General features: G+C 43.5%; 1 protein-coding gene across 1 annotated transcript in view; it reads left to right on the top strand.

Moving 5' to 3' along the window:
• The first annotated feature begins 12261 nt into the window (after nt 1-12261).
• Nucleotides 12262-22527, top strand: part of LOC149279421 (ATP-binding cassette sub-family D member 3-like) — a 26159-nt gene continuing 15893 nt past the window's right edge. Inside the window, 1 exon segment of the mRNA XM_089501183.1 lies at nt 12262-12365. Within this exon segment, the coding sequence (XP_089357309.1) occupies nt 12262-12365 (104 nt within the window).

Below are 22527 nucleotides of genomic sequence, written 5' to 3'. Positions count from 1 at the left end.
TTTCTGTTGATAGATCCAAGACTGTAGGTAAAAGACACGCAGAAGGACCCCCAACTGTGACCAGATTACCACTCCTATTATCTCAGAGAGAAACAGCTCCCTCAGATTGCTGAAAGTTGTAATTTATCAATAGATCAAGGACTACAGGTTGACCACCCAAAAAGTTGTCAGTGTTATATGAAATGATAATGTGTTAATGAGTGATTTCCTCTGACTTTCACTTGATTAGAGACCATTGTCTTATTAATTCTAAAACTCAGCTACATAACAATGACCCCACTTGTCAGAATGCATTGTTAAAATGCTACTTTCAACCTCGCCCGGTCTTTCTTACCAGTTACATTATATCTGTAAATTACGGCAACATTCTTTCACCGTCTGGATTACCCAGTCCTACAACCCCCGGGAAAGTAAAAGATAAAAACATGAACATTTTTAAACAATATGAAACCAACTAGATATTTTAGAACAAAATTTCAGGACATTTATAGAATGCAGATAAGAGGAAATATAATTAATATAGTTGATGTTCCTATTAATAATAAAATAATCCTCACATTTCCTTTATTTAATATATTTGCTGGTATATTCTTTTGGATATCAGGATGACAGAGTCTATCACCGTTGTCTTGTTGTAGTCTTTAAAGCTACAAAATTGAACTTACATTTTTAAAATACTTCCACTTTAAAGTGAACCGTCACACATTTATTTGTGGCTTTCATCAATGGATTCATCAATAGACTAATAAAATAATTATTAGCAGACTTTAATTTCTACATAGAGTTTTAGTTGTGCTTTGGTGACTAGCTACAATGTGCTCTAGGACCAAGAATAGAGCATAATGGGTGTCTCTTGTACCATGTAAGAATGCTCACATCAGGGTCTATGTATGACCTTGAGATTGGAGTCAAACCCCAAGCATTTCTGGTTGGAAATCAATAAGGCTGGACTGGAGGTTACGAGGCTGTCCCGGTACTTTAAAGCTAGCAGCTGCCAAACAGCATGTGGGGCCTCACGTTACTTTTTTGTGCCCACGCCACGAGTGGCTGGCCATATCCTGCCAGCGGTCGCATGTTGCAGCGCCTGATCTGCCACCGGAATGGCCGATGATGAATGGTGGATGAGTATGGAGTGCTGTAGGTCAGCAGCCCACTGGGTATTTAAGACGGCCAGTCTGAGCTTTGAAATCAAGCACATGTTGGTGTCGTTTTACCTCTACATCTATAATAACTGTTCCTTCAACACTCAAGCAAACAAAGAAGAGGGAGAGGTCTTCGCTGGCTATACCTGCCATCTTATGCTAGCTAAACCAAATATTTAGGACATCGTTAAGAATAATAAATGTGTGTGTTTGCGATTACCTGCAATTACCTGGAGTTAATTATACCCTGGAGTGGTTATATGTATCTCATTGCATCAAGATCCCTACTCTCATGGGAACGTATAACTCCCAGCCATTTAACTATTACACTGATTGTGTAAACAATACCAGTATGCACATAAAGACTTCTTTTTGTAGCCGTTACTCTTTGCTTAATATTAAAAAAGGGATTATGGTATTGTCTGCTACTGCAAAGCTACTGTTGTAGGCAATCATTTGATGCATCAGCAGATTCATCTAAACAAAATACCCCGGGCCCTGTTTTTTGTTCAATTCAGCAGCTACAGAATCAGAAATAGACTTGTGCTTGCTACACGGTATTGAGTTTCAACTGTGTTATAAACCCCTCCAAGAAAAGAAAGAATTAGTTTCACCGCTAGTTCCATACAAAATGGAACTAGCATTTCAAATGCAATAAGCTGGAGTGTGTGTTAACTATTTGGGCTAATATGCAAAAGGGATATCGTGGCCAGTGGCATGTCAGCAGATTCTGCAGCACTGCTAGTTCTAGCTCTAGACTGAGCCTCAGTCATGCGGAATAGTGCAAACAAGAGTTATTCTAATTAGAATTAGAATTGTAAAGCAACTCTAGCCTATTATATATCGTCCTGCTTTCAGTATAGCTGATGATAAAATACAAAGCTTTGTCCCTTTAAGAACTTCACAGTAATGAACAGCAGTCATTATCTGCGTAATTATTTCTCCCCATTATTGTATCTCAGCCACATTGTTGGTTTTTTTTGCTGGTTATTGGCTAAGGCATCCTTGGTAAGGGTGAGTTGAGGACATTAGGTTGATATAATGCTGGCACCGACTCATTAAGATACAGATCTCAGCTTGCGTGAGGTTAACGTTTGAAATGAATATTGACAAAGCAATTATAGGTGATTGCCAAACAAAAAAGCACAAGCAATAGGTAGCTTTAATTAATGTAGTTATGGTAAAAGCCGGGAAAGCAACAATTTCCTCTTTAACGAAGAAATAGCCGGGAGCAGAGGGGACCTATATAGAAGCTCGTTTGTGCAGGGCCCTCCTCACCTGTTGTCAATTTGTTATGTCACATACTACTTGTTATGTCCTGTCTACCCATTGTACAGCGATACGGAATTTGATGGCGCTATATAAAACAATAAATAATAATAATAGAAGATGTGATCAATTATGGTTATGCTAATTTGCAAGACTGCTAGAGGACAGTATATTGGGGTGTCAAAAGGCAACATTAGGATATGTCTTGTATACCAATAGTGTCCTAAGTTTAGGTAAAACCACATGTATACTACAGAGCTGGTATAAAGCAATTGCTGCCCTATTTCTCCCTGGTTAATGGGGCCATCTTGGTTTCATCCTTTTCTACGGTCTATGCTGGCTGTAAACTAAAAGGACGCTATTCTATTACCTCTCGGGGGAAACCTCCCACACCTCTATGGGTCTCTGTATCAGTAGCCATTTCTAGAAAAGGCTTAATTGAAGCTTCTTCCACTAAACATAAAGGAGTAAGCCATCTTACTTGGGATGGTATTCAGTGATGTACACTGGCCTCAGGCTGAAAATCAACCCAGTGGCTGGATACACAGGGCTACTTACTTTTTTTTAGTGTGCGGCTACTTGTATCCTCCAGTTGGCCACAGGCTTAAGGACCAACAATGCCACCTGAATGTAAAACCAGTAATTTTATATAATATTTAGATACCAGGTTTATAAGCAAGTAGATTTTTAGGGACAAGCTGGCAAGAGAAATCTGCGAAATCCAAGCTGCAGGTTCACATATGCTCCTAAATATGCATTGGTGTGCGTCAGGCTTGGACAGGCGCAAAAGGCATTTTTCTCATGAGCCAGTGGCAATAGCACCTTCAGGTTACAGGCAAGTAAATTCAGATGGCAGCGTTGGTCCTTAAGTGTGTGGCCGTCTGGAGCATACAAGCAGCCACACTAAAAGTATAGTAAGGAGTCCTATGTATCCAGCCACCGAGCTGATTTTCAGTCCTAGGCCAGTGTGCATCACAGAATACCATTCCATACCATCACAGAATACCATCTGTAGGAAATAGGGACATATGGGATGGTATTCTGTGATGCACACTGAGCTGATTTTCAGTCCTAGGCCAGTGTGCATCACAGAATACCATCCCCTATGTCCCTGTTTCCTACAGATTCAATGTTTGGTGTTACAGTCCTAGGTTACAAAAATGTTTATGTGAGCAGGAGAAAATGTGATTCTAAATTAAACTGTATAATTCGTATGACCCATTGTACAGCGCTACGGAATTTGATGGCACTATATAAAACAATAAATGATAAGAATATTTTGTCTATATATTTGTTATATAAATAACTAGGTCACAAAGTCTCAGAAGAAGTCTTGGAAAAGCCCCAGCCACAACCCTAACCACAACCCAAAAGTGTCCCTCTCCCCATTTAATATGTTAAGAGGAATGCAAATTACTAAACTTTGACCAATAAATCACCTTAGTGTATAATCAAATGCATTGGGAGCTGGAAAAGACTTCTCCAGGTTAGCAACACATTACTGGTAGCTGGAAAATACAAAATAGCACATCATCTCCCTGTATATAGTAGTACGCCTTCCAAGCTATTCTTAGTTCAGAGAACAAATCAATGTACTATTTATATCTGCTCTAATTAAATTCACCTTCACAAAGAACATGAAGATCTAATTCATTCAAGCTGTTGTTTTTGTGACTATTAGATAAGGAAATGATTACGAGATTATTCAGCAAACACTTTTTTTTTTGCTTTTGAGATTATTTAATAACTTTGGTTGGTTTATACTGATTCATGTACTGATACAGAAAGTCAATACCAGAGAAATAGGCCGGAAAGAACAAAGTGTACTGTATCAACAAAGTGTAAAAAATTCCATAAAATGCTTCAAGTAAATAAAAGTCGGTTGAGTCTTCCTTTAAATCTAGAAACAACTTATTATTGGGCTTCTTGTAAAGTAACAATATTGCTTTCAATGGCTTTCTTCAAAAACAGATAATAGACAATTAACTTGGCTATTGACTACATTCCACAAAGATAATATGCCACCATCTCACAAACTAGGCTTGGCTCGGACGCTTAGCCTCTGAATACCTCTTGCTACTTTTTCCTCTGATTAAATATCTTCTTTGCTGTTTCCTTGTTGAAAAAGTCATAGAAAGGTATCACAGATTTGTATAATGCCACAACATTTCTATGGTTCCTCCAAACAGCTTTCCACGAGGCAAGAAGAAGCAGAACAGAAGTATTTTAACTGCTAAAATATTGCAGTCTTAATCTATAAGCACACTTAAAAATACAGATGAGGAAGTTAAGCATGCATGTGTTAGCCACATAAGCAACCATGGTACTTTAAAGCCAACGGCTACCAAATGAGGTGGGCGCGACCGCACCGCAGAATCTAATCTGTCACAGGAGCCACACCATCAACCACCAGGCAATGTGGTTATGCTGAATCTAACACCGTTAAGGTCAGGAAAAGTAAGCTGACTAGATGGGCCAAATGGTTCTTATTTGGTGTCAAATTCTATATTTCTAAATATACATGTCCTCTTAAAGAAGAACAAACTACATATTGCTTTCAACAAGACAAATTACAATTTAAAATAGGTTATGTAGAGGTATGTAGAGGAAAAAACAAGGAGAAAAATAAGAATGCATTGTGGAAAGGTAAGTCTGTGTGAGAAGTCAAGTTTACATTAAAACAATGTTCCTTCAGTGCTCCATGAGATATATGGTAATTACTGCCGCTGTAACCCTTTGAGTTCTGGGGGTCAGGGTCATTTCCCCCTGGGAGGCAGGGCCATTTTCTCTAATTTACTCATGGCGATCCATAAATTTGATGCTTCAACAATCAGTCAATGATTTTGTAAGTTTTATTCTTAAAACTATTTTTAAAAATATTCTTATGATTTTCTATAGATTTCGTCCATAACAAAGAACCTTAGAACAAACATATTTGTTTGTGATCCTGATGTAGATTTCATTTGGATGAGCTCATAGTCACCTCAGTAGTGATTTGTAAGATAATTAATTTTCATTTATTGTAGAGCAGCAGCGCCCTCTGGAGGCCGTCCTGATGCTTTGATGGATTAAGGCAGCACAAAACCTTGGGCATTTACCATGCACATCCTATGCACATGTGGAGCAGTTACTGGATTAAACATATTTTCTCTGACTGCCCCCATTGACAAAAACTTTGTTAACTCTGCACAGCTCTGCACACCTATGAAGATATTCCATTAACAATGTACAACATTAACAATGTCGGCACTGTATTTCTGATCCATTTCAAGGGACAAAATTTGCTTTTCTGTAAAAAACAAACAAACAACATTTCTAAGTGACCCAAAACTTTTGAACGGCAGTTTACCTATATAAAGTACAGAAAATGGAAGCACACCCTAAAAAAGCATTTAAATAAAAAAATTGAGGTGTTGCTAAAATGACCCATAGGAATAGGTTTAAAAGCAGCGCAGTCTCACTGATTCAGTTCCATAATAAGCAATACAGGCTTGCCAAACTTGGGATACCTTAATGTAGTGGCGAGCAAAGCAATATACGGCTATAAAGTGTAATGGAATCCCCAATATTTAAGGCTCAGATTAAAAAGTATGTGATGAGTATGCACCGATTCCTTGTTCAGGAAATGTTTTATTAGGAAATATACATTGTGATGTGTCTGATGTCATGTGGGGGTAGCTTGGTCATCCCATGGAGTGCCTTAATGTGTGACTCTGGACCACGTTATATACCATACTACACATATATGAAACAATTGACCACATTATTCTTTGGTTAGATAGAAAAACAAGTGTTGTAACTGTGTTCTTTTGATCCACTGAAGCAATCAAGTGTTAGTGTTGTTTCACTCAGAAATATTGCTCGTTTCATGTAGTGCCAGTTGCTGGTGGCCTTGTGGCAAATAGCACTGACGTGTCTGCTAACTGTGCACAGCCATAGTTCGCATGCTCCCAATACCTAACCCCCATAGTTACCAACATTTCAAAAACATTTCCAAGGTCGCTTTGCAGCACAGCTATACATTTACCACACCCACTGACCCAAAGTTCCGCCCAACCCACATAATTTAGCTCCACCTGTTTACTATGGTGCAGATTATATCACACAAACATGCCCAGATACTCAAACTAACACAACCAGACACACACACTAACATAGCCAGACACACATGCTTTCACCATCATACCCTTTGGGCCTTGGCTGGTCAGATCACCCTCATGACGAGTGAGTGAGTCTGTCAGTCACAGACTCACAGCACAGCAGGGAAGAAACTCAGACCACCCCAACTGAATTGCGGTGCTCAGCCAATCCTCTAGGCGGAGCAATGTGACGTCAGGTAAGTATAACCCATGACCAGCCTCCCAGGACTGCAATATGGGAATAGCGAGACGGACGTCTTTCAAAATAAAAGACGGCCAAAACTCGTTATGGATTTTTTCTTTCTTAATTACAGCCCGATGGCCAGTCACATACACTCCAAAAGTATATCATCTGTGGTGATGGGTGTGTGTCCTGTACTCTCTGTAACAGTTCACACCTTCCTTATCTGCTAATGGGTTTGTCACATCACCTTTGCACAAATGCAGCCGGCATCTTCACCCAGCTGTGTGCCTAAATACCTCTATAAAATCTTTCAGCCACTGTTCAGTAGAGCCTTTACAAAAACTCTCTTCCATATACATAGGGTAGGCATACGGCTATCCTGAATCCAAGACAAGATCAAGGACTGATTAAGGTCTGAGTTTTAACATTTGGAATGGATGGACCGAATGGTTCTGATCTGCCATCCAATTCTATTTTATATATATATATATTTCACACACATAAGGATAATATCCCTTTTTTTTAAATATATCACTGCAATACATAATTCCTCCAGAATGTCCATCTATGGGTCTTCCCTAAAGTCTCTGAACAGCCGGCTGTCAATCAGAAGTGATCCCTTGTTACTTTAGACCAGGGGCGTCCATCATGCGGCCCGCGGGACCTCGAGGCGCGTGAGATCGGCAGCCAGGGCAACCGGGATCACAAGAGCTATGCTGTGCTTACCTGTGGGAGGGTCTTTTGTACTGCACAGAGGAAGCGAACCCAGCAGAGTCACGTGAATGTACATGACATCACATGACTCTGCTCCAGTCCTGCTTCCTGTGCAGTACAAGAGAACACAGAGGGAGGCTGCGCCCCCTGCTGAAGTCTGTGAGCGGCATCAAGAGAGCTGCAGTGCAGGTATGGGGGTGTTTGAATGAGTATGCATGATTGAGGGAATGAATCTGTGAATTAATGAGTGTGTGTGTCTGTGTGATAACATGGATGTGTAGGTGGGGGGCATGGTACAGGGTGGCTGTAAGTGATGTGCAGACCCCATCAATACACAAGGGGAGCAGCTAGCCAGGTTTCAGCATGTACTGGCTGACTTGGCATGATAGGAGTGTGATTGCTAACAGCAATCACAGTCCCATCATGCCTAGGTTCCAGCATTTATTGGTTGCCTGGGTATCATGCCAAGTCATATTGTTGATCTTTTTTGTCCAGTTGTGTTACTTACTTTTAACACACCAACATTGTATAAAAAAACACAATAACAATATTAATTTATATATGATTGTTGACAGCAATCACACTCCTATCATGCCCAGCCAACCAGTACATGCTGGAATCTGTGTATGCCTGAGATTGCTGTTAACAATCATAATATATACAACATTGTTATTAAATTTTTTGAACAATTTTGGTGTGTAACTTACTTTTATTATAAGTGTGGGATTTGTTTATTATTTTTAAAGGTGTGGGGGGTAATTTTCCGTTTTGGCTAAGTGAACCCTGAATTTTCGGTTTTGGTCCAGAGTTTTCATTTTGGTGCATCCCTAGATTAAATAGAACTATTTCATTTTTACTTATCCAGAATCCTGAATTTGTAGTCACAAAACTTTCTAGGCCCAGAAATCACTGAGAGAAAAAGTAAAGGTTTTGTGTCATTTATTTTACTTTAACCCCTTAAGGACCGGGCTCATTTTTCGTTTTGTACCCTGTGGGACCGAGGCTGTTTTGACACTTTTGTGGTGCTTGTGTTCAGCTGTAATTTTCTCCTCACCCATTTAGTGTACCCACATAAGTTATATATTGTTTTTTTCAGGACAAGATGGGCTTTCTTCAGATACCATTATTTTGATCGTATCATCTTATTTACTATAAAAAAAATTAAAAAAACTTGGTGAAAAATTGAAAAAAAAACAAATTTTATGACTTTTATTTGAAAAATCTTTTACTCACCTAAAAAAGCAAGTAAAAAAACTAGCTAAATAGATTCTACTACTTGTCCTGAGTTTAGAAATACCCAATGTTTTTATGTTTTTTTTGCTGTTTTTTGTAAGTTATAGGGCAGTAAGTACAAGCAGCGTTTTATGATTTCCAAATCTTTTTTAACAAATCTGGTCAGTCTGCCTCCATCTCCTCTTTGGAACATCTTTGAAGCCGGTTAACTCAATTTAACCCATTCAAACCATATATTTTTGAAAACTAGACACCCCAGGGTATTCCAAATGCTGTTATTTTAACCCTTTCCATGCACCAATTATACAACTACACTTTGTCAAACTTTGTAATAGTAATTTTTTTTATTTTTTTTTCCACACAAATTGTACTTTAGTTATAGATATACAGGTGCTGGTATATGTCACTGTCAAACAACACCCCAATATGTGTTCAGCAACATCTCCTGAGTACAGCGATACCCCACATGCATGGGTTTGTCAGATTGTTTGGCTGGTAAAAGGCTACTTTTGGGGCATGCGTAATTCAGGTGGTCATTTGGTCATTGTGCCTCCCTCTCCTCTTTGGAATATCTTTGAAGCCGGTTAACTCAATTTAACCCATTCAAACCATATATTTTTGAAAACTAGACACCCCAGGGTATTCCAAATGCTTTTATTTTAACCCTTTCCATGCACCAATTATAGAACTACACTTTGTCAAACTTTGTAATAGTAATTTTTTTTATTTTTTTTTCACACAAATTGTAATTTAGTTATAGATATACAGGTCCTGGTATATGCCACTGTCAAACAACACCCCAATGTGTGTTGAGGAACATCTCCTGAGTGCAGTGATACCCGACATGCATGGGTTTGTCGGGTTGTTTCAGATTTAAAATGCCACATTTGGGAAGTGCGCTTTTTTTCTCCATTTTGGTCAGTCTGTACCTATGCCCTATCTTTGAGCTAGGCCACTCCAATTTACCCCATCAGCCATTTTTTTTATATATTAGACACCCCTTGGGTATTTGAAGTGCTTTTATTTTAACTCTTTGTTGAGATTTTTGAGAAATTTTAGCACTTGCTCAAAATAATAAACTTTATTTTTTAATTTTATTTTTTAATACTTTTTTTATATTTTTTTTTACACATTTTGCTGGTACTGGATGGTTCATCTAGTGAAATCACTGCATAATTATTTTTAAATGTTAGCACATTTTTTTTTTATTTTTTTTCCCATTTTTTATTTATTTTTATTTTTTTTGAATATTTTACTAATCACATAGTGATTAGAAAGCTGGGCTCCATTGACTTGCATGGTTGAATGTATGCTTTTTCGTCTTTATTGTTTTATTTCCCGGAGCGTCCACAGCCCACCCAGAGGTAAGTGTTTGGTGTCCCTGGATGCCTCCTGATCGAGGCATTCCAGCGACACCATTTAAGTTTAGGAGGCGATCGTTGATCGCCTCCTAAACGCTTTTAAAACGGGCGTCCGCCGCCATACAATGTATGGCGGCTGTTGACGCCCCGGGGAGGGGCCAGACATGGCCCCCGATGCCGATCTCGGCCTTGCTGAATGCCTCGACATCGAGGCATTGCAGCAAGGCCGTTTAAGCGAAGAAAGTGATCCTTGATCACTTTCTAAGCTTATTTAATTTTTTGACGGTTCAGGACCGTCAAAGGTCATTTAGTGACCTTCTTGTTATGACGGTCCTGAACCGGCAATGGTCGAGAAGGGGTTAATCTGAATTAAAGGCCATATTTTCTCACAGTGAAAAATGAGTGCGGCCCGCACACATATACAGTTCTGATGAAGTGGCTCACTGCAGAAAAAACTTGGACACCCCTGCTTTAAACCTAATGAGTTCTATTGAAAATCCTCTCAGGGCTTTCACAAGGATTTTTTTTACAGATGTTTAATATCATAAAAACTGCCCTGCCATTTAAAATAAAAAATAAATATACAGATTTGTTGTTATGGTTTATTCAATTGGTTTATTTGATGATGGCTTCTTTAGAATTTTGAAACACGATTATATAGGAGCAGCATCTTGCTACACTTAGTGTAATCAAAAGGAAAATCAGGCAAAACATTTGTTCTACATTTTTAAGCAACATGATCACTATTCCCAGATATAAAAGTATACAGTTGACAACAAACAGTTGAGAGAGCTAAAGAGAGGTGGTAGCTGCCGGAACGATGGATACCTGATGGGAGCTAAGGACCTTTTAACAGGAGGCATGCAGTGAAGCATGTAGATTTCAAGAAATGGCCTGTGCATTGAATAGAATCATAGCAACACGCCAAAAAAAGATTTCTCTCCACCTTTTAAGCTGTGTTAATTAATAGAGTAGAAAAACAAGGCTTTGAAGCTATACCCAACATCTCATACATTGTTTACTTCATAGAAAAACTATTGATGTTAGGAAAGTGAACTGCCGCTTTCTAATTGCTTATTTATATTTCTCTTTTGTCTGAGTAAAGTTGACTACATAACCATTGCAGCGAAGTTTTTTCCTAGGGTGGTGTTGTATACCTTCCAATAGTCCCTTTTTTTTTGCGGACTAGTCCTTATTTTTAGGCATTGTCCCATGTAGCTGCATCACTGTCCCGTTTGCAGGAGCATTGGCTGGTTAGGGAGATCCTCAGATCAGGAGTGCTGTGCTTTTGCTGCACAGAGCTCCAATGCAGTTCTGACCGTATTCTAGTAAGGGATGCAGACAACCCCTCCTCCCACCCACTTTTCGGACCAACTCCACCCACTTCCAGACCTGGCCCTGCCTCTCCTCACCTTGTGTCACACCCACAAACATAAATGCCCCCATTTGGACATCTGAAATGTGTATGTTGTTAGGGTGACCATGTTAGCCATTCTTTTCTAGAACACATATATTTGTATTTATAAGGTATTTGTGTAAATCGAATATATTCTTTTTCTAAACACCTAACGCAGTTATATAAATATTTTCTAACTCGTCACAATGTAACATAAAAAGTCTTGCTAAATCCCCAGGCCCCAGCAGCATCTCCAACCTCATGAATCTGGGGAGGTATGGGATATTGTGAATTGTCACTTTTATTTAAGCAGATACTCCAATTTAGAAAAGCATCAATGGTTATGCTGAAATATCATTAACCATGAATTATGCATTATACAGGGCCAGTTCAGTCTTTCTTGCTGGAGAAACTTGCCAGTGTTGGCCCTTCATAGTGAATGGTGAAGCGAGGGAGTTCAAACCACAACTCCTCGTTTAGTGAATAAGCCCCGGTGTTGTAGGTCGCATTCCTGATATTTTAATGTTAGGATAACACCCTGATTTGGGCGCAAGTGCCCATACAGTACAGTAATAATTGCCTCCTGTTGCTGGCACTCCTCGCCGTCCTGTGTGATATGTATTCCCCGCACGCAGCAGCACAGGGAATCCTGTGAATGAATTACTACCTCATAGCTTAGTTACTTGCCCAACTCGTTGCCGTTGCTATGGGAACGGTGAAGTAGGAGAGGTTAGGGGCGTGCCCAGCAGAGTTCCCGGCATGCTGCGCGGCTCCGACCGGCTTCCCCTCTGTGTTTGCTCCTCCCCTTCTCCTGACAGTGACCATGGCGCCGGTGTACAGCAAGTACCTGACTGTCCGCAACTCCTCGGCGGCCGGGGCGGCGCTCTTCGTGCTTTACCTGCTGAGCAAGCGGAGGTGAGAGAGGGGGTGTCAGGCCATTACTAGGGCTTTGCGTATGAGAATGACTCTGTGGGCCAGTCAGTCATCGTCACTGAGGGGCATCTGAGGCCCGGGGTGGGGGGGACAATCCGAGCGTAAACTCCGTGCTGTGAGAATGTAGCTCGGACTTCACACGGCCAGCTCTCCTGCATGGAGGGAGATGTACTTCGCGCCATAAATGCTGTGCGAGTTACCTGCCAGTTGCAGGTGTACAATAGCCTCAGATGGCGGGACCTTTACCCGCATCATGGCGAGCATCCTGTGCACCTGTATTACATGTAATGCCTCCTTCACGAAACCAATGTATTCCTGTGTAAAGCAGCGGAATTCTGCACCTGCTAATATCTGCAGGTATTAGAGTTTGTCAGGTGTTTCAGGCATATATAAGCCTCAGCCTTCTAGGCTAGTGTCTCTTAAGGGTTAAATCTCTATTCCCGGCTATATATTTCTTACGCTGTAGATGAGCTTTGTGTGTTTTTAGAAGTTCTGGCACATTATGCAGCTTGTTTTCCACTCAGGTACGCTTTGGAAGTTATCTAGATCATTTGCGATAAAGTTCCACAGCTTGTCATTCTGTACCAAAGTGCAAAGGTACCAATACAACCTCCAAAGATCAAATATTCAACATAAAGAGGGGGGGAAAAAAGCATCCATTTTTCTCCAAGATCTTTTCTTTCTTATTGTGATTTCAAATCAATGTAAGAATGTGATTTAAAAAAAAAAAAAAAAGATTATTGTGAATGTTTTAAAATGTTACCCATTGCTGGCTTAGTCCACGTGTTAACTCGCCTTCTTTAATGACTTCTGGATATGATCTGCATGTTTAACTTTCGTAAGAAGTTTTGTGACCCTAAAAACTCCATTACTCATACTAGGTCACAGTTACTCCTGCTTCAGGACCATCCGGATGCTGTAAATTTACAGCCCACAGCATCCGCAGCATGTGCGCCTGATTTCTGATGTCTCATTTCTTCAAGAGATGATAAGCAAAACTGCACAAGCTTGCTTTTTAAGTTAGTTGGAACATACGTTTTACATTTCTAAGAGGGAGATTGATACGTGGAACAGCATCCCAGCAGGAGTGGTAGAGGCTAACACAGAGAGGGAATTTAAACATGCATGGGATAGGCATAAACCTGTACTGAATCTATGATGAGACCAAGACGGATTAAGACTTAAAAGCAGGCAGACAAGATCCATTCAGCCGGCTCACCTAACAACAAATTCTGTGTTTTCTACGTAAACGAATAAGAGTACGTAATGAATCGGGGTCGGTGGTGTATAAATAGTGTGCGGTAACAATATTCACATTCATTCATTATCATGCCTGACTTTGCAGTATTCTTTATTTTCTATAGCTTGTGAATAACAGGAAAGGGAATGTTTTGAGAAATGCTGTATTATAGTGGGGTCCACAGCGTTTGTCAGAGGTCTTTTGTTATAAAAAAAAATAAAAAAAAATTTAAAAGTTACTTCATAATGTAAAGCCATGCGCACTGTATTCTGTGTTCCATTCTCTGGTGACATAACCATATAATAGAGAGCAGGTAATGGCAAGCTTCTGTTATCTTAACTACCTAATGCATAACGTTCTATCTCTAACTATAAAATATCAGGTAAAATATGGCAGCCGAGGAAAGGCTCTGATCCGATATGTCTAGGGTTCCTCAGTTATATGCTGTTAGTGAAATCCGCATAGCGTTGCGCACCATGCGCGGCCGCAAGCTGAGCAGCTGGCGTTCCGGACGTAACCTTTGCACTATTTGTAACCGAGTCATCCGATTTACACTGAGGCTTGGTCTTGTAAGCTTGTACTGCTTTTACCTCGGCCTTTTACCTACTTTTTACTTTACGTAGCGAAAAGGCTGATTCACAGCCACCATTTATATTGTGCGTCTCAGGCTGTTGGGTAACCTATTTCACTCCTGATAAAAAGCTAAGGCCAGTAGGATATATCTGGCTGATCTGAAAGGCCTTTTTATTTGTATTGTAAATTATATTTGTGTTATTTTACAAAATTGGATAAATTATTTAGTTTAGTGTTTTTTTATTTTTATATAAAGCAGATCTGCATTCCCTACCTAACCAGTTCACTTGGTTTGACGTAGTTTATTTCTCCTCTTACCCCGTGTCACAAACACTTTGCATATTGCAGAACTTATTACAAAACCTTCGTTTCAAGTGTTACCTGTTTTGTTGTCCTCTTTCCCTAATGTGCGTTGTAACTTTAAGGGAGAACTGAGCAGCTAAGCAGCTTTTTGAGACGGAAAGCTTTAGAAAATAGGGTTCTTAGTATCGTAGCAGAGAACGAAACAAAGGCTTTACTATGTCGGGGAACAGTGACAATGTTGTCTGCACTGGAGGCCGACTCTGTGGCAGTCAGCAAATGGGGTTGTGTATAAAGTGCAGTGATTTGAGGGATTTTTGTATTTAAGTTTATTATACAAACTGATTATGATAAAACAGACATCAACCTGTTTTAGCAGGAGTACATAAATCGGTATTATCGGTACAGGTAGACGATAAGCAGTACTGCGACGCAGCGCAGGGCAATACACGTTACAGTACGACTTCAGTTACGGAAAGCTCAGTAGAAGCAGTGTACAATTACATTTCCAGACGTGGCGCATATGGTTAGCACTTGGTGGAACATAACCTGGGGAAATGGGGGGGGGAGGGGGCCGAGGAGAATGGGGCTAGTCTTCAGCCTCTAGACTGTCCTTGAGAGAGTAGTCTCTCAGCAGGCTGTGGATAAGCCTGCGGCAGTCACGGACTGTGACCTGCTCCCTCCTCAGCACCAGGCGGTTCCTGGCAAACCATAGAGCGTCCTTTACACAGCACATGAGACGCCAAGCATCCTCAATGGCGCTCTCCGTGTGTGTTCCTGGAAAAAGTCCGTAAAGTACCGAATGGTAAGACAGGTACTTTCTCTCGATAGAGTCCTTGAGATCCAGCTCCAGGGCTCTGAACAAAGCCTGTGCAAACGGGCACCGCCAGAACAAGTGAAGAGAAGTCTCCTCCTCCACAAGGCACTGTGGGCAGTGTCTATATCTGCACAGCCCCCTGGCATGCATAAATGTCCTTAGGGGGAGGCCTCCCTGAATGGCCATCCATGCCATGTCTTTATGCCTGTTGGTTAGCCTGCTCGACGACACGTTAGCCCAGACAGTCTTGGCTGTGGCGTCGGGGAGCCCTGGGATGTTCTCCATAGTGTCTTTGGCTCTGATGAACTTGTGGATCACACGGGGTAACCACAAGTCTGGTTTAACTCCCTCCAGTTGGTGCTCCCTTACAAATTTGCCCACGTCCGAGTAGAACCAGGGCATGGTCCAATTGTAAGGGACGGAGCTGTCCCACTTTTCCCACTTGAGCTGCCTCCACAGGGGCAGCAGGAAGAAGCGAGACATGGAGTTTCCAGCAGAGCCTTTCGCTATGTCTCTGAGAGTCCTGCGCACGCAGTTGCACACAAAGAAGGTCCTCAGCATGGTAGGGATGTCAGGCACTCCTTTGCCTCCCTTGCCGGGTTCCTTGTACATCACTGCGCGCTTTACTCTGTCCATTTTGGAGCCCCAGATGAAGTGGAAAACTGCTCGGTTGATGGCTCGGTGAATGGTGACCAGCAAGGGCCAGGCCTGAGCCACGTACTGCAGCACGGGAAGAATCTCGTTGCGCAGCACCAGCACTTTCCCTTCGATGGTGAGGTCTCTGAGGCTCCACAGCCCAAATTTCTGCTTTACTTTGTTGAGTCTCTCCTCCCAGCTTTTCAGGGCCGCGCCGTCTCTGCCGAACCAGACTCCCAGGATCTTTAGGAAGTCGGTTTGGACGGGAAACGGGATCGGCTCAGAAGTCAGGTCCCACTGCCCGAACAGCATGGTCTCCGACTTCCCGCAGTTGACCTTTGCGCCTGAAGCTCGGCTGAAGTCCTCGCACGTCTGGACGAGCGCTCTCACCGACCGGCGATCCGCGCAGAAGATGGTCACGTCGTCCATGTAGAGCGAGCACTTTATCTCCTTCTTGTCTCTGCCCGGCGCGGTGATCCCTCTGATCTCTGGATTCCGTCTGATGCACTCGGCGAAGAGCTCTATACAACAGACAAAAAGAAGAGGTGAGAGAGGGCAGCCTTGCCTGACCCCAGAGAGGACAGGGAAGGGGTCAGTCTTCCAGCCGTTCACCAGCACCGAGCTGCGGATATCAAGGTACATCAGGTTAGCGTAAGAGCAGAACATCTCCCCCAGCCCAAACCTCCGCAGTACCTGACCCATAAAACCATGAGACAGTCGATCAAATGCCTTCTCTTGGTCTAGGGTGACCAGAGCGGCACGGACGTTGCGGTCCTTGATGTAGTAGATCGTGTCCCTGATGAGGGCCAGGCTGTCCGCGATCCGGCGTCCTGGGATGCCGCAGGTCTGGTCGGGGTGGACGATCTGCCCGATGACTTTCTTCAACCTGGTGGCTAGTACCTTGGCGAGGATCTTGTAGTCCACGTTCAGGAGAGAGATGGGACGCCAATTTTTCAGGTCGCGTCTCTCCCCCTTCCGCTTGTACAGGACCGTGATCATTCCCTCTCTCAGCGTGGGGGGCATCCTGCCCTCCACCACCATCTCCTCGTACAGGTCGAGGAGGTCCGGGCCGATGAGGTCCCACAGCGTTGTGTACAACTCGGCTGGGAGACCGTCACTGCCCGGTGTCCTGCCCTTCCTGAAGGATCTGGCGGCAGAGTGCAGCTCCTCCAGCGTCAAGGGGGCGTCCATGGCTGCGCGGCCTGCGGGATCAATGGTGTTAGTGATACCTGACAGGAACCGTTCGGCAGCCTCCGGGTCTGTGTCTTTGGGGGAGTAGAGATCTCGGTAGTAGTCGACGACCACTTTCTGGACCTCCTCCTTCCCCTGTCGTACCACACCTTCGCTGTCTCTCATTTCCGTCAGGGGCGTGTGGGCGGAGTGGAGCTTCCTGAAAAAGAAAGAGTTGCATTTCTCACCCTTCTCCAGGTTCTCCACCTTGGAACGGAAGACGATTTGCCTGGATTCCTCCTCAAAGTGCCTTTTCAGGCCCTCCTTGGTCTCCTCCAGCTCCTCGTCCACGTCCCATCCGCACTGTTGGAGGTCCAACAGGGACTGCAGCTTGCGTTGCAGCCGTCTGAATTTCCTCTTCCTCTCACACGCCTGGAGTCTTCCTTTAGCCTGAAAGAAAGAGCGCAGCTTTACTTTAGTAAACTCCCACCACTGGGTTACAGTGGGGAACAGATACTTGGTACTGACACAATCAGAATATACATTACGCAGCTCATCCACAATTTCCTGCCTCTCTAACAGGGCACAGTTCAGCTTCCAGGAGCCTGGACCGGGAGGAAACCCTTTGCCCAGGGCACACTGGAGCCGAACAGCCCTGTGGTCCGAGAAGTAGCAGGGCACCATGGAGCACTGCTGATGCTCTACCGCCCGAGAGGTGAACACAAAGTCTATCCGGGAACGCACAGAGCCATCCGGCCGGCTCCAAGAATAGTTCACGGAGCCGGTCCCGATGGAGCCCATAGCGTCCTTTAAGGATGCCTCTGTGACAATCTCTCTGAGCAGTTTCGAAGTCACGTCCAGTTTTGTTGCGTGGGTGGAGGTGCGCCCTCCTTCCTCGATCGGGCAGTTGAAGTCCCCGCCTATCACTACGGTCCTGGCGGTGGTCAGCTGGGTCCGCAGGTTCTGGAGAAGCTCCAGGCGTTGCTTCTTTTCCGGGGAGGCGTACACGGTGATGAGCCTGACAGGCTCCCCCGCCCAGGATCCGTCCACGACTAGAAGTCTGCCGCAGACCATCTCCTGGACAGCGTCCACCGTGAAGTTGGCTCCTCGGATCAGGATAGCAACTCCCGCCGACTTGCAGCCGTTCCCGCCGGACCAGAAGGACGGGCCGTGAGACCATTCCCTGCATAGATGGCGATACGAACGAGAGAAAGGTAAAGCGCATTCCTGCAACATATATACATCACACTGCTGAGAAGAAAGGAAGGTTAGTAAACCGCGCCTCCGGAACTGGTCCTTCATGCTCCTTACATTAATGGAGAAAATAGAAATTGACGCCATTAGTTGGGAGAAAAAAAGGTCAGCTCAAACAGAGGCACTAGTTACCACCTCCTCCCCCTGGTGGGGGAGGATCTTCCCCGCCGTGGTCGATGGGGTTCATGGGGGTCCAGGCGGCCTCGTCTAGCATCTGTTCCAGGAGGGAGACCTGGTTGTCGATGTCCAGCTGGTTGAGGATCAGAGCCTCGGTCTCGGTGGCTGGCTCATCCGACGGGGTCAGGTCCTGGACCATCTTTTCCAGCGTGTCTTCGTCGTCATTTGCGGGCTCGGGAGGAGAGGGGACGGTGGGGGCTGGTGGTGGCGCCCTCTTCTGGACAGAGCTCCTGGTGGGGCTCGTCTCAGTCTCGCTGTCCTCGTCCTCCTCCTCCTCCTTCTTGCCGCTATGTTTGCGTTTTCTGGCTCCGGCTCCTTTTGGCGGCATCTCCAGGGGGTTGTCTGCAGCGGAAACAAGAGGGGGGAAAGGGTCGGGGTCGGGGTCTGCAGCAGCTGGGGGAGGGGTTAGAGCTGCTGCAGAGAGGGGGAGGAGGGGGGGGAGGGTGAAGGTGGTGAAGCAGGGAGGGTTGGAGGCAGCACAGGGGAGGGATGGCGCTGCCTCTGGGGGGGGAGGGGGAGCCTTGACAGCGGGCAGGGCCACGACAGTCTTGGCAGGGAGGGGAGCTGCTTTCTTACCTTTCCTGGGTGCCGCTTTCGGGGTTTCCGGAGGGGGTGTCTGCGGTGCCGTCGCCTTGGCTGGAGCCTTGGTCGGGGCCGATGAGGGGACCTTGGCCGGGGCCTTGGCTGTTGCTACCGCTGCGTATGACCTTGATCTTTTGGGGCAATCCTTGTAGATGTGCTCAGGATCGCCGCACAGGTTACAGGTCTTCTTTCGTGGACAGTCTTTGGTCTCGTGCCCCACCACCCTGCAGTGCCTGCAGGATTTCTGTTGGCATTCCTCCGCCTTGTGACCCAGTTGACCGCATCGTCTGCAGGTTGTGGGTTGACCAGGGTAGAAAAGCATGCCTGTAGAATTACCTAGGGCGAAGCTCTGCGGCAGGTGTTGGAGCCCGTCCGGCGAGGTGGAGTCTGCCTTCAGACGGATCACGAGGGACCATCTTCCTGTCCAGAAGCCGTACTGGTTGAGGATCTTGGTCGGTTCTTTTACGATGTGGCTTTGAGGGATACAATATTATAAAGTGAATGTTGCTATATGCATTGATACATTGTATATATTGTATAAACATTGTATATATCCTGTCATCCTCTCTCAATTACTGCGAGAAAGTTTCTGCAATGTCTCCCAGTTACAGGTTAGACATATGTTCAGTATGGTTTTAGGCTTCTGATATCTTTTCGATACGCGTTCCTAACGAAGCAGATGATGTCGCCCTATTGTTGCTATATATTAGGTATTAGTTATAATATCCGTGTAGCGCTCTGAGCTGGTAAATCATACCATGTATTTCACTATTGCTGGTCCCTCAGTGTATTTTTCTTTTTAACCTGAATGACTTTAAAGACAGCCACGACATGGGCTGCATGCCGATCCGTTAACTGACTGACTGGCTTGGTGCCTGTAAATAGCCAACCTGAGGCTTCTAGCAAATAGATGATCTTATCGCTGGGCTACGTATCTTGCTATCTGAATATCTTTGACAGGTCAATGTCCCAGTGTGTTTCTTGTAATGTTAACGCGCATGTTGGTGATGCCGAAGGTTTCACAAGGCAAAGGTTAAAAGCACATTAAACCCAGAAATCGCTGGTAATACTAGAAAGCTCGGCCAAAAGTCACACAACTTCCTTAAGAATTCTATTGTTATAAATAATGTTGGTTCGCATTATTGTTGGAGATATGCGCCGTTTCCACCTACTACAGTTGATGCATCTCAGAGATGTTATCGTTAGTTAATTAAAGTGGCACATGGAGTGTTAATCCTCGCAGCCTTCACATTACCAAAAATCTGTGTGTTGTGATATCGTGTTCAATGTTTAGTTTATTTCATTAACACGTGTGTGGCGATGCTCTAACATTACCCCCTATGCCTGTCATTTAAAGGCATCTTTCAAGCGGTCCATAAATTACATCTGGAATAAATGTATTCAGATTGGACTATCATCTATCTATCTATATCGTTTGAGCAGGGCCTTTCTCACCTGTTTCTGTAAGTCAAATTGTTTTATGTCCTGTCTACCCATTGTACAGCGCTACGGGATTTGATGTACATAAAACAATAAATAATCATCAGATTACACATTCCAAGTCTTTTTTACAGTCTTCATTTTTCATCCTGAGTGTTTTTTTTATTATCTTTAATAGAATATTTTATTGTTTAGGTTCAGAGCAATCTTTAAAGGCCCCCCAAAAGATGTTCAGAACCTTAAACCTAATAGGGGATTTATCAAAGCTCTGATTATGCTATTTGGCGCATAAGTGACATTTCATATGGCGTGTCTCGCTGTACACTGTGCCTGTAGAAAGGCCTTGGAGCGCACATGGAAGGACTTAGTTGCTTTAGTTGTTATATAACATATTGCTGCATTATTTATTTAGTCTACCTTTCAGAGACACTCCCAGCTACAAAAGCTTAATAGCGAACCCTCCTTTATGTTCTTATACCAACACGTTGGTGACCTGTTGGGTAAACTGCTCAAATTAAAATGATCATCCAACCAAAAATAATTATAAATTTGGCAACACTATTGTTTGATTAGGTTTTGAAAGTTAATGGCAACAATTAAAATCTGAAAGGTGGCATCGTGTTGTATTCACCTATGTGCAAGAGTCCATTAACATAGCCAATGTATAGGTGAAGAATGTTTGACTTCAGGTGGGTTTGCATTGCGGAATGTGTAATGCTATTCAGTCATTCAGATGACCCCCAGCTAAACTGACCTTTTGCACAATATAGCAGGGCCAGCCCCAATCATCCCGATTCTTTAAATAGGAACCGTACATTATTGCAGACAGCATGCTTTGTAATGACATATACATTTTACATTATAATGCTCCTGTTATATAGACTTCATGATAAAAGTTTTAGGGTACTGAGGTATGCTGGTGAATTGCCTGTTTCCAGATTTAATTTCATACCCCGGTGATTTTCTTTAGTGAGGCTTTAGCTATTTGTCGTGTTATCCTCCCCGTTCCATATAGGGTATTTCTGCTTGCTTGTTTTTCCCCTTTCCCCTGTAACTTGATGACCTGTCCTCCTGTTAAGGGGGCGTAAACGGCTTGGGCAGAATAAATGCCTACTAGGGGCTAGGGCATCGGGAACCCCTCTAGATTGTAAGCTCCTTTGAGCAGGGCCCTCCTCACCTGTTGTCTCTAAGTCAATTTTTTATGTTACATGCTTGTTATGTCCTGTCTACCCATTGTACAGCGCTACGGAATGGCCTACCATTGATAGCACATTAGCTGTTGCCCTACTGGTCTTCAAATGTATTAAACAGGGATAGTCTAAAATACAGAATTTAAGGTATTTGTTGGTAAATGAAGAGGTTTAATTGCTCTCTAAAGGCTTGACTCATTGTCCTTGTTAAGGTGGAGGCTGTGCTTGGGTCTTTTTGAATTTCCAGTGCAATAGGAACGTGCCCGGAGATTTTCTTTTATTTAATGGACTTTGATTGCCCATTGTTTAGTGGGTCAGAGGTAGATTCACATTGGGGTATAAGTAGGTGAAAGAGCAGTGACGTGATAGTTTAGTATCGTAATGTGGGTGAGGCCTGTTAACAGTGCATTATAGCGTTCTGCATTCCCATACATTACCGCTGATGAATGAACTAGTTTACCATGTTCATCGCTCCATTTTTCTAATGTTCTTAAACCAATCCTTATTCTACAATTAAAGGGACCGTGTAATATCTCATACTGCCCCACTAAAGAAGAATATCTATATTGATGTATTCAGTGAGTACTTTAACTCGCATTCCGTAGTTTCTGCAGAATCCTTACATCTCCTTTGTCCGCTGAGCAGGTTTTGCACCAGTGCTGATTGCTGGCAGGTATGTGAATGGGCACGCTTTATGCACGTGCACACAGTGGGGTTCTTGATAGACCCCTTTGGATTCTCCTGCATGCCAGCGCTGGTTGTAAGTATACCATGCGT

This window comes from Sceloporus occidentalis, unplaced genomic scaffold (genome assembly GCF_023333645.1).
Source record: "Sceloporus occidentalis isolate IW3139 unplaced genomic scaffold, rSceOcc1.0.p SCAF_166, whole genome shotgun sequence".
Taxonomy (NCBI): Eukaryota; Metazoa; Chordata; class Lepidosauria; order Squamata; family Phrynosomatidae; genus Sceloporus; species Sceloporus occidentalis.
This window is presented reverse-complemented; position numbering and strand designations above follow the sequence as displayed.